Source organism: Diabrotica virgifera, chromosome 4, assembly GCF_917563875.1.
Source record: "Diabrotica virgifera virgifera chromosome 4, PGI_DIABVI_V3a".
Classification (NCBI taxonomy): domain Eukaryota; kingdom Metazoa; phylum Arthropoda; class Insecta; order Coleoptera; family Chrysomelidae; genus Diabrotica; species Diabrotica virgifera.
The window spans coordinates 250,948,713-250,961,434 of record NC_065446.1 but is presented as its reverse complement, the minus strand read 5'-3'; the positions used below and the strand labels follow the sequence as shown (position 1 = coordinate 250,961,434).

The window sequence follows — 12,722 nt, the reverse complement described above, 5'->3', positions numbered from 1 at the left end:
GAAGAACAATGAGAAGAAGAACAAGGGAAGCAGAAGTATTAGAAAATTATGAACCAGTTTGATAGATTCACCTTTTTTTAATTTATACCGCTTTATATAACTTTTATTATTTTTAACCCTTGCCAATATCAATTTTTAAATAGCTTTAAATTAAACAGAATCATAACAGATCCGTGGAATAGGTCTACTGGGGAAACCACGTTAAAAAAACGCGCTAAGTACACTACCTCAAAGGTGGTGTGGAAACGTGTGCGCATATTATGACGATTACCACTTTTTGAATCGTTATATCTCAAAAACGGTGGCTCTCAGGAAAAAAAGTAATAAGGCATTTTTTATAGATAATTATCTGATGTACATTTTTTGTTAGAACTAATTTTACGATAAAACTTACCGTTTCGCTGAAAATCGCTAAAAACCATATTTGGTAACCTTTGACCCCGCGTAAAATTTTTAGCACGGGTCGGAGTTACGAAGACTTTTCAGATTTCATTTATGATGGTATTTTGAACAATCCTGCCAATTTTCAGCTTGATGGTAATTTTTGTAGCCTCGGATGCGTAAGTTGACCGGAGTAGTAGTAGTATGTATAATTTTGGCCGCACTTATCTACTTTTGGAAAAATGCTCATTTATAACAATGCTCATTTATAACAAGTTAATGAGCTGCCAATTGCAAACAAATAAATTATAAGGGTTTATCTATTACCTTTTTCCTATTTTCTTCGAATAATGATATGAGGTTTTCTCTAGCAGAAGGTGCAGGATTTGAAGACATCAGACTTCTCATGTAGTAATATACAGCATCTAATTTTCTTCTCTGAAATGAAAATACACATAATTAACAACAATTCGTTGAAATTAAATGTAGAAAGATTGGAATTAAAAAAAAGAAACTCAGTATTATCCATATATAACAAACAACTGCTATACAAACAAATGTATGATTGCCAACTATGGCGCTGCGCTAATTTAAGTAATAACCAGATCATCCAGAGATTTCATAACAAAGTATTAAGAGTAAACAGTAGCGATCAACAGGTAGCAACAAAATATAACTTCGGGAGATAGTATCATAAACTTTGGCAACAGTGGTAATCTTTGACATTATCTAAGATTAATATTTTGACAATATCATAGTCGCGCTAAATGGAAGTAATAGAAAACGATTTTATTATTAATAAATAGATATTTATACAAATAAACCAAAATGGGTGAAAATTGTATATTAAGATAGGTATTTAGAACGGTATTTGCATGAAATATCTAATAATAAAGCAATAATAAATAATCATTTTTTGTTTTGAAGCGAAAAAAATTTCGATTTTCGCATAATTTTGGCACGGTTTTTTATGGACTTTTTCTTGGAAGGTTTCACTTTATTTTTCGTTTGATTTACTTTTTCCATTTTGTTAAACTATTGATAATATTTTTAGAATAAAAAATCCCCCTAAAGCTTTATATACTTGCATTAGAATTCGAAATATTTTTACGTAAAATATACTTACCTACCTACATATAAATAAAACTCACAATTAACAACAATCTATTCTTTCAAAGAGGCCAACAACTTATACAACAACAACAAATATATAATAAATTAACTATCAATAAACACTACTTTCCTATGAAACAACAAAAACGAATTCTTAAATTAACACACTACTGCACTGAACAGATATCGATAAAGATGACAGAACAGATTAGAGAAAATCTGACGCAGGTTTGTCAAAATGACAGTGATAATTTCTCTATGTTGCCTAATTAGTTATTTAGTCATAACATGTTCGATTTCTTGTTAGAAATATAAAATTTTAGTAGTTCCAAGATTACACAAAATCTAGGCATGGGATAAAAAAGTTTATTTGAAGAAAGTGTATTTTTTTGTTCTTCTTAATGGCGGTACAGGCTCCTTTTTTCAATATTTTATTTAGTTATAGAGTAATTTCCACGTACTAACATATTTCTGAAATTGGGCTCTGTACCGCCATTCTTTATTATATTACGAATATGTGTGCCAAATATCTCGACAAAATATTCAAAATTAGAGCCACAATCTTGGAACGCGTTTGTTGCTACCTGTTGATCGCTACTGTAGCCTCTTAAGGAATATTGTTGATGCTCTTTGGTATATCAGAAATATCCACCTCCACGAGTACTTTGAGACGGAAGATGTAGATAAGGTTATCAAGAAGATGGCAGCTGGTCATGAATAGCGGCTCCATTGTCATGAAAACATCGAGGCCATCCAGCTCATCGATAATATTGGATTAAAAAGAAGACCCAAATGAAAAAAAAACAATTTTGAGTTAATTTGGGTGTAAATTGTTAACTAGGGTAAAAGCAGAGCATAGTGCTTAGTTGGGTATTAGCTATAGTGCATAGTTATTAGAGAAAATAAGATGACACCATAGGGTTAATAAGTACTTAGAATATAAGTATCATTTAGTAATATTAAGTCAAAGAAGAATTGTTGAAAGACTGATAAATTTATACACACTTGAATGAGTGAAGGAAGTGAAAAAATATATATCAAAGTGTGTAAATAATGTATTTCTTTATCTGGGCGCTTTCGACATAAACGTCACCATCCGAGCTAATGCTACAATAAAAAAAAGGAATATTGTAAGAAAAAGAAGTACAAAACTCTTTTTTTTACTTACGTCAATTAGTAAAAAGTACCACTACTTGAGGCATATGCGGGGACATCTTGAAAATATTATAAAATGATAATAGTATATTATTCAACGAGCATGTAATGGCTATTACTCACGATGATGAAGTTTGCGACACAAGCCGTAGGCGAGTGTCGTAATTCATCAGAGTGAGTAATAGCCATTACATTCGAGTAGAATACTATACTTTTTCTACGACCTTTTTTATTTTAATTAGTAAAAAATATAATTATCAACTACTAACATTATTTAAAATCGAAAGATTTTATTTTTCATAAGAAAACATATTTTATGCAGTATGTCCCTGTAAGTTGTATCCATATGGAAAACTTTCTTATTATTAATTTTACGAAAAAAAGTTGTTCTTTATAAAAAGCTCTGCATGGTCCAAAACCTAGGATTTAACCATCAAATATCAATTTTTTTGAATATTATACGAGGTATGTCAAAAAGTTTGAATTTCACGCAAGAGTAAAGTAGCTTTATTTTTCACAATATTGAACATTACTATTATGAAAAGTTGTTTGGAATTAAAGACTATATTCTAGTATGCAATTACATCCTTCTAATTGAAAAAAAAAAATTTTTTTGAAGAATTAGAGATAACTAACATTATTTTCCGTTATTTCAATTCAGATAACTCTTTTATTATTAATTTTACGAAAAAAAGTGATTCTTAATAAAAAGTTCTGGATGGTCTAAAACCTAAAATACAACTATCTTATATCAAATTTTATCAATTTTATACGAGGTATGTCAAAAAAGATAAATTTAGATCAAAAGTAAAGTACCTTTATAGTTCAGAATATTTCAATTAGAAGGATATAATTACATACTGAAACATAGTTTTTAATTCTAAATAACTTTTCATAATAACAATTTTCGATATTGTGAAAAATAAACGTATTTACTCTTGAGCAAAATTCATATTTTTTGACATACCTCGTATAAAATTGATATAATTTGACATAAGATGGTTATATTATAGGTTTTAGACCATGCAGAACTTTTTATTAACAATCACTTTTTTCGTAAAATTAATAATAAAAGAGTTATCTGAATTGAAATAACTGAAAATAATGTTATCCATAATTTTTCAAAAAAAAATGTTTCAATTAGAAGGATGTAATTGCATACTAGAATGTAGTTTTGAATTCCAAACAACTTTTCATAATAGCAATTTTCAATATTGTGAAAAATAAAGCTACTTTACTCTTGAGTGAAATTCAAACTTTTTGACATACCTCGTATAATATTCAAAAAATTTGATATTTGATGGTTAAATCCTAGGTTTTGGACCATGCAGAGCTTTTTATGAAGAATAACTTTTTTTCGTAAAATTAATAATAAAAAAGTTTTCCATATGGATACAACTTACAGGGACATACTGTATAATTATGGCAACACTGTTAAAATCATAGAAATGTCATTAGTGTCATGGTATATAATGGCGGTGGCTTTTAAAAATAAGACAGATTTTAAGGCGACTACATGAAAAATAACTTTTGCTCCCAATAAAAATCTAAATCTTTTTATAACGTCAATCTTAAAATGTCAAATGTTGAAATTTAAACGTAAAAAATATACTGATCTATTGTTACAGTTAAAATTCCTTTAAATATTTTTCGAAGTTAATTGTTGATATAAATTAGAATGATTATTTTATTAAATAAACAAGTTTAAGTAATTTTATTTGCTAATAATAAGTATATTAAAAGTGCCATACACCACTTGAATCTAACTTCAACGCGTGAGTAATGACCCGTAAGTAACTTCAGCCCGTGAGTAATGAACTATTGCGGGTACAGTAATAGGTGTTATTATCTATTCAAAAATAGTGAATAATGAGCATATTATTAAACGGTCGTAGAAAAAAGTTTTTTGTGCTGTAACGTTTATGTGGCCGTTTTTCCTGTTTGGGGTTGTACAGAGGACAAATCAAACAAAAGCATACATTGCATATTGTAATGCAGATTAATATTTTCAAGATGCTCATGCATACGCCTCAAGTAGTAGTACTTTTTACTAATTGACGTAAATAAAAAAGAGTTTTGTACTTCTTTTTCTTACAAGATTCCTTTTTTATTGAAGCATTAGCTCGGATGATGAAGTTTATGTCGAAAGTGCTCAGCTAAAGAAATAAATTATTTACACACTTTGATATACTATTTTTTCACTTTGTTCAAGAAGAATTGGTAATTGGTCAATTATCACCAGATTTCAGTGGTATGAAGGTATGAACACACCTTAGGTGTTTACTAAAAAAAGTCTTATTAAAAAAGTATCACATGTAACAATATACTTACAGCATAAACGGCCAATATAGCCAGTTGATTGTAAGGTTTGCCGTTCTTTGGATTGATCTCGTGAGATTTGATATACCACCTATAAAAAAATAAGAATTAACACACGTCAATTAATAATTTGACACAAACAACTTACTGTCTACATTTTCCATAGTTTGAAGTCTCGTTCACCTCTTCTCTATACCTTCCCAGGTCTCCCAAGAACAGAAACAATTTCTGGGCGGATATCAGAGCCATGCCCACAAGACCTAGACCTTTGTGGGACGCCATATTGTTGTCTTTCAAGAAGTTGTTGAGTTTGAAATCGAATGTTTCCTCGAGAACAGAAAGAAGCTTCTCGAAATATTTGGTACCTTCGTCTATTAGATATAGTAAAAAACCTACAAAAAAAATTAGGTTAGTAAATTTTTGGTAAATCACAATTAGGTCCCCCACTCCACTCTGACGTGACACGCCCACTTACGGTGCAAGCCCCGCCCACAAAATGTAGTCGACGTTTTTTCTTCAACTGTCTTCATGCTTCTCCAATGCCCTTGACATGTTAAGTCAGTCACATATCAAAGCGTTAAAAGCGCCGGAATCACATCAACAAATTTAGAGAGAGGGTCATAGCACACCCCACCTAGCAATGTAACAGGGATATTCAAGGTCAACGCACGTTTGTTAGTTTGCGCCCTTCCACGGGATGGCACTGCTAGTCTTATTTCTGCAGGTTTCTGGACGTCGTTCGTTCAGCTCGTTCTGTCACTTTCTTTGTCAGTTTTCATTTCCTTAAGAAAAATACGACGCCATATTTATTTGTTTTATTTTTTCATAAATAGCGTTTAAATAGTGCATCCAGCAACAAAAAGTGTAAAGTGAATTACAGCAGTTGTGTTTTATTCCAAATTTATACAATTATGCTGTGGTTTAAACTGATGAATAAATAATATTATTGTGTAAATATATGAGTAATAAGGTAGTTGTGTGTTAAGTTTTACATTGATAATTGATAACAAACATATTTTATGAACATACATATAAACATTTTTATAAATAAAGATTGTATTCTATGTTTTATTCTTTAATTTTTTAACCACTTTGGCATTTTAATGTAATGGAAAATAAATATAACCTCAAAATAACACAAGAAAATCTAAATAGTATACGAATTATAAACGTTCTAGACAATGCGAAAACGGCGGGTTCGTTCGTAATACACCTCAGAATAAGGTTCAAAAACTCGCCCACGCGAAAAGTGGTCCAAATTTTTTAACAATTTTTTTAAATCAAATTGCAAAAACTATTATTTTTGACCCGGACAAATTTTTTTTAGGTTTTTTAGACCATTCTGGACAAAAAAGGTCTCTTGTAATTTTTCTCTAAATTTTATGGTTTTCGAGTTATAAGCAATTTAAAAATTTTAAGACTTCATGACTCGGTTAAAAATTATTATTATGAAAGTCAGAAAGTGACTAAATCAAAGTTTAAAGACCCCCTACATGATCCTGAAGAAATTTGTGTCATTAATTTATTACTAAGCTGTTATTTTTAATTATTAACAATAAGCCGTAAGATCGTATTGATGCGGCTGTAAATGTGAGTGCGAGTAAGACTGCCGGAATGGCATGTCTCTCGCACTCATTATAGACGGCCGCCTAATACGTGCAGGCGCTCATTATTATTACTTAAAAATGACAGCTTAGTAATAAAATAATGACACAAATTTTTTCAGGATCTTGTAGGGGGGCTTTAAACTTTGATTTAGTCACTTTCTGACTTTCATAATATGTAATAACTTTTTTTTATGGCATAGACTTGGGTGTCATTTAGCCAGTCACAACTTTTTTTGTTTTCTGTTCACACATAAGGAAGGCAATGAGGTGCTTAGAGTTCCATAGCAAACTCTTCTACAGCTCTCTACTCAGTTCAAAAGCTGGCCGCTATGGACTGTCCAAGTTGCTCACCACATTTTCCATTATGTATCTTCTTCTTCTTCTTTTTTCATATGTACATAATATACCAAATTATCAGGATTAAGTAATAACTTTTAACCAATTTATTAAGCCTTGAAAATCGCCATTTTTCGTTTTTTACCATTTTAAATTGTTTATAACTCGAAAACGATCAACTAGAGAAAAATTACAAGAGACCTTTTTTTGTCCAGAATGGTCCAAAAACCCCAACAAAAATTTGTACGGGCCAAAAATATTGATTTTTGTAATTTGATTAAAAAAAATTTGGACCACTTTTCATGTGGGCGACTTCTTACACCTTATTCTGCGATGTCTCACGAATGTGATTATGCAAAAAATCTCATTGGAATATTTTTTCTAACGAACCCGCCGTCTTCGCCTTGTCTATTGATTGATAAATACATATCAATCAACGATATAAATATTATCATATAGGATAAGGATTTTGTTATTTTAAGGTTATATTGATTATCCTTTACATTAAAATGAGTTCTCAATCCCAGTTAATTTTACAGGTCTTTTGAATTTACCGTCATATGACATATAGTTACGCTCCCTATCACTGGCTGATGCGACAATCGTCGTTTCACTCGTTAACACGGAACGTGCATTGCTAGGTGGGAGTGTGCTGTGGAGAGGGTTGACCCCATACATGTAGACGGGGTTTGTGACGTCAGTGTACGTAGCTTATGACGTCAGTGGGTGTGGAATACATATGGCATCAGTGGGCCTATTTGGTCATATTGCTTTTAGTCAATTGGAAAATAATTACAATTCTGAAACTATTTTTGTGGCATTTCTATATATAACTGCCATATTTAGAGGGAACAAACCACACTATTAATTAAAAATACTTTATTTTTGTTTTTATTAATTTACAACTTACCCACTAAACAATTTATTTTGTTTTGTTAATTGGAAACAGCAAAAATTCTTCTTATATTTTTATAATAATTTGTTCAATTCGATTTTGAGACATTGAAACGTCAAATATGACCCGTATCTAATTAAAATTGTAGAATATTCTCAATAAATATAGTAGTTAATATGGAAAATTAAAACTTAAAGGTCAGGATGTTGAATAAGTTCTGATATAACTGGTAACTAAGGTGGTGGCTAAGGGTTCTTTTCAATGTTAAGTAGTTAAGGGATAATAAAACATCTTCACTCGACGAACACCAAGTTTATTCTGATCTTTTAATTATATTATTTTCAATAATCAAAGTGTGTTATTGTTACAAATACACGGGTGCTTATTCAGCGGCCGTGGCTTAAGGATTCGACACTCAATATTTAAATAAACAATCAAGGTAAATGTTAGTCGATATTACACAATCTTGACCCAGTTCAATATTGGATATTATTTAATATTAATTCATCTTCTGATTCTGATAAAAATCTTAATCTCATAATCTTATTCCAGGACTAGGAGAATCTAGTAACGCAGTCAGGAGATAGTAGTGTAGTGTACCAAAGTTTGTAGGAATACAGAGATAGGGAAATTAATATGTTAGAGAGAGAGAGAGCGGCGAATTTTTGTGGATGCCTAACGTATGTAAGTGGACGTTGTCACTGACCAACAAGAATTTTGGAGAACAAAAAAAACTTGTTGGCAAAGAGTTATTTTGACTTACCTTTATATTTTTCCTTATTGTCGGGATCGTTTTTGATTGCTTTCCTAGTAACTTCGATAATGTTGTGATAAAGAATATTCCAAAAATGTTGCTCGACCTTTTCAGTTTGACAGAACTTAATGGCTTTGCAGATGAGGTATTCCAGTGCTTCCTTCATGAAACTTCGCAATTTGTCCACCTGAAAACACACACATAAAGTTAAATAAACTCTCATAATGTACAAGGGAACGTGAGGAGTCCGATAAGATTGTTACAGAAGATTAAGATTTAATTTCGTTTCAGAGATCACCATCATATGTTTACGTAAGTTTCATCTTTTTGGAATTCTCAGAACAGCCTATGATGTGCTCTGAATCAAAACCAAATCTAACTGTCTATCTTTGTTTGAAAAATGATGATATTGATGTAGACAACATGTGGTTTCAACAAGACGGTGTCACATGCCATACAGCCTCTGGAATAAGTCAGTTACTGCGTAAGACATTGCTCCTGGTCGTGTACTCTGTCGTTTCGGTGATCAGAATTGGCCCACTAAATCGTGTGATTTAACACCATTGGATTTCTTTCCTACCAGAACAACACAATAAAAGTAGGAGTGGAAGATGAACTAACTGACCCTATTGAAGCCGGCAATGGGATAAGACAGGGGGATTCCTCGAGTCCTTTATTGTTCAACCTGATCATGGATGAAATAATAAAAAAAGTAAGAACTAAAAAAGGGTACCAAATGGGAGAAAGGCAACTTAAAATAATCTGCTATGCAGACGATGCAATACTAATCTCTCAAAGTGAAGATGATTTACAACGTATGCTGCACCAATTTAACATAACCGCCAGAAAATTTAACTTGTTAATTTCTCAAAAAAGACAAAATGCATGGTTATAACCGCAAATCCAATAAGATGTAAATTGGAGCTGGAGTGTCAGATAATAGAACAAGTAATGGAGTTTAAGTATCTAGTTTAAATATCTCTATCACACTACCTAGCTACAGAAAGCTCGAAACAGAAGTGGAAGATCAAGTGAATAGAGCAAACAGAGCCGCAGGTTGCCTGAATGACACAATATGCAGAAATGAAAATATCGGAAAAGAAATGAAAGGCAGAATTTACAAAACAGCCATCAGATCAATAATGACATACGCGGCAGAAACAAGACCCGACACAGAAAGGACAAAAAGATTGCTCGAAACAGCGGAGATGAAAACCCTTCGAAAAATCGACGGTGTGGATAACATTAATAACTGGGTAAGAAACATAAGAATAGAATGGAATGACCACATAAGCCGAATGACAACAAATAGGGTAGTCAGAACAGCGAGAGACGGTTCCCCAATAGGAAGACGATCTATCAGTGAGAAGACCACGAAAACGATGGAACGACAACTTACTAGAGGCACATTGAAAAAACAGACAGAGTCATGTCTATACAAAAAGAAGAAGAAGAGGATTTCTTTTTATGGGGTTATTTGAAGTAAAAAGTCTATGTCAACAAGCCTACAACCTTCCGTGCATTGACGGAGGAAATTCAATGCTACATCAACGAAATTCGGCCACATTTATGCAAAATGGTCATGGAACATTTCGACAAAACAGTGCTCTTCCATGCATAACCTTGTCCTATGTACTTTATGTTTATGATTCAATAAAAAATTACAATCTAAAGAAAAAACAAACAAACAAGGTTGGCTATAACTACAGCAAATTGCTCTCTATATTGCGGATCTTAGTATCGAATGTGTGTCCATGCCTGTCCAGTCTCTTACGTTCTTTAGCCAGGAGCATTTTCTTCTTCCTGGACCTGTTCTTCCTTCCACTTTCCCTTCCATTTTGAGTCGTAAAAAGTTGTATTTTTCTCCTCTGTAAATTGTCCTATACTAAATTTACAATAAAGATGCAGTAGACATAAACAAACCAAGACACGTTAAATGCTACTAGGAGCACTCCCGAATCATAATTTACAATGTATAAACTTTGTAAATCATGATTTGGGATTATAAAATGTTAAAAAATCACTTAAATCGGACAACAGGTTCAGAAAATTCGAGACATTAAAAAAGACTCATTTTTAAAGTGGTGCGTTAATTTCTTGGAGTTGTGTATTACAAAAATTATGACAGGTCTAAGGGTTTTAGATCTACACTCACCTGGTCCCAGTGCATTAAAAGCAGTCCCTTATCAACGACGTACTGCAGTTCGTTGTCAGCCCTTTTGATGTCCCTCAACAGGTCAGGATAGTGGCAAGTCTTGAACGATTCCGTGTTTTCGTCATACCACGGAGGCCTCAGGTTTCCGAATTGATCTGTAGTGTACATTTGTGGTGGAGATGATTCTGCATTGTCGGAAAATCCGGGTACGCTGACTCTGACACTGGAGGATTTTACTAGGATCGGTTTTGTGGGATTGTTGGGATCGTAGAGGCTTTTTTGTTGACCTGGAGATTTTCGTGCTTCAGGATACCTGAAAAGTAGATTATGGTTGTCATAAAGATATACTTATACAGGGTGTTAGTAAATAAGTATGAAAAACTTTAGGGGTTTACATGAAAATATACATCAAAAAATAATGACAGTTTGCTCTATAAACGTATGTCCGCAAATGCTTCGTTTCCAAGATAAGGGGTGTTGAATTTTTTTTCAAACTGCGAATTTTTTTATTGCTCTAAGACCTTTTAAGCTATGAAAATTAAATTTGGTGAGTTTCAAGAGGTAGTTATTGCGCATTTTTTGGCAAACAAATAACAATTTTATATTCATCATTGGCGCGCCTACGGGTAATGGTCTGAATTTTTTTAAAGAAAAAAATAGTACGCCACTTAGATATTTCAAATTAAAAATTATTTTTGTATTCCACGTTTAATTTATGATAAAGAACCTTTCTTGTCTTTTTTTCATATGGTGCACCGTTTTTATGCAAAAAAAATAAAACATCTTCGCGCGTATTTTTCATTTCGTAATATATTATCAAGAACTCTCCAATATAATAATGCCAAACTATAACAATAACAGAAAATATTTCTAAAAAGATTTTAACTATGTGCAAGGCTACAACAAATGCTCAAAATTACCTCCTTTAAAGGTGACACAGTAATTTTATATTCAACATTGGCGCGCGTACCGGTAACGGCCCGAATTATTTAAAGAAAAAAATAGTATGCCACTGAGATATGTCAAATTAAAAATCATTTGTGAATTCCTCGTTCAATTTACGACAAAAAATCGTTTTTGTCGTAAATAAAATAAAATAAAATATCTTAACGTTTACAAAGTATTTGAAATAAGTTTCTATGTATAATATGTATAATAATTTGTATGTATAATATGTTTCTATGTATATGTTTCTATGTATAATAATCTGTAAGCGTTAAGATGTTTTATTTTTTTGTATAAAAACGGCGCCGCATATAAAAAAAGACAAGAATGATTTTTTGTTGTAAATTGAACGAGGAATTCAAAAATGATTTTTAATTTGACGTTTCTCATTGACGTACTGTTTTTTTTAACATTTTTCATTCAGGCCATTACCTGTACGGGCGCCAATGGTGAATATAAAATTATTCTGTCACCTTTAAAGGGGGTAATTTTGAACATTTGTTGTAGCTTTGCACCTAGTTGAAATATTTTTAGTAATATTTTCTGTTATTGTTCTACTTTGGTATTATCATATTGGAGAGTTCTTGATAATGTATTAAGAAATGAAAAACACGCTCGACGATGTTTTATTTTTTCGCATAAAAACGGTGCACTATAGGAAAAAAATAGAAGGGTCCTTTTTCATAAATTAAACGTGGAATACAAAAATAATATTTAATTTGAAATATCTCAGTGGCGCAATATTTTTTTCTATAAAAAAATTCATACCATTTCCCGTAGGCGCGCCAATTATGAATATAAAATTGTTATTTGTTTACCAAAAAATGCGCAATAACTACCTCTTCTTCTTCATGTGCCATCTCCGCGACGGAGGTTGGCAATCATCATGGCTATTCTGATCTTAGATTCTGCTGCTCTGAATAGTTCGGTTGATGTGCATCCGTACCATTCACTCAAGTTACGCAACCACGAGATTCGTCTACTTCCTACACTTCTCTTGCCCTGGATTTTCCCCTGTATAATCAACTGAAGTATGTTGTATCTCTCATTACGCATAACATG

General features: G+C 32.1%; 1 protein-coding gene across 4 annotated transcripts in view; it reads right to left on the bottom strand.

Annotated features, from left to right (window-relative positions):
- LOC114326188 (telomerase-binding protein EST1A-like) overlaps window positions 1-12,722 on the bottom strand; it is a 412,813-nt gene that overhangs the window by 331,651 nt on the left and 68,440 nt on the right. For all 4 annotated transcript variants that reach the window (XM_028274455.2, XM_050648854.1, XM_050648853.1 and 1 more), the window contains 5 exons: window positions 10,716-11,028; window positions 8,570-8,747; window positions 5,117-5,360; window positions 4,981-5,059; window positions 709-819 (listed from right to left, as the gene is read on the bottom strand). In XM_028274455.2, the coding sequence (XP_028130256.2) occupies window positions 709-819; window positions 4,981-5,059; window positions 5,117-5,360; window positions 8,570-8,747; window positions 10,716-11,028 (925 nt within the window). The remainder of the gene's footprint in view (window positions 1-708; window positions 820-4,980; window positions 5,060-5,116; window positions 5,361-8,569; window positions 8,748-10,715; window positions 11,029-12,722) is intronic.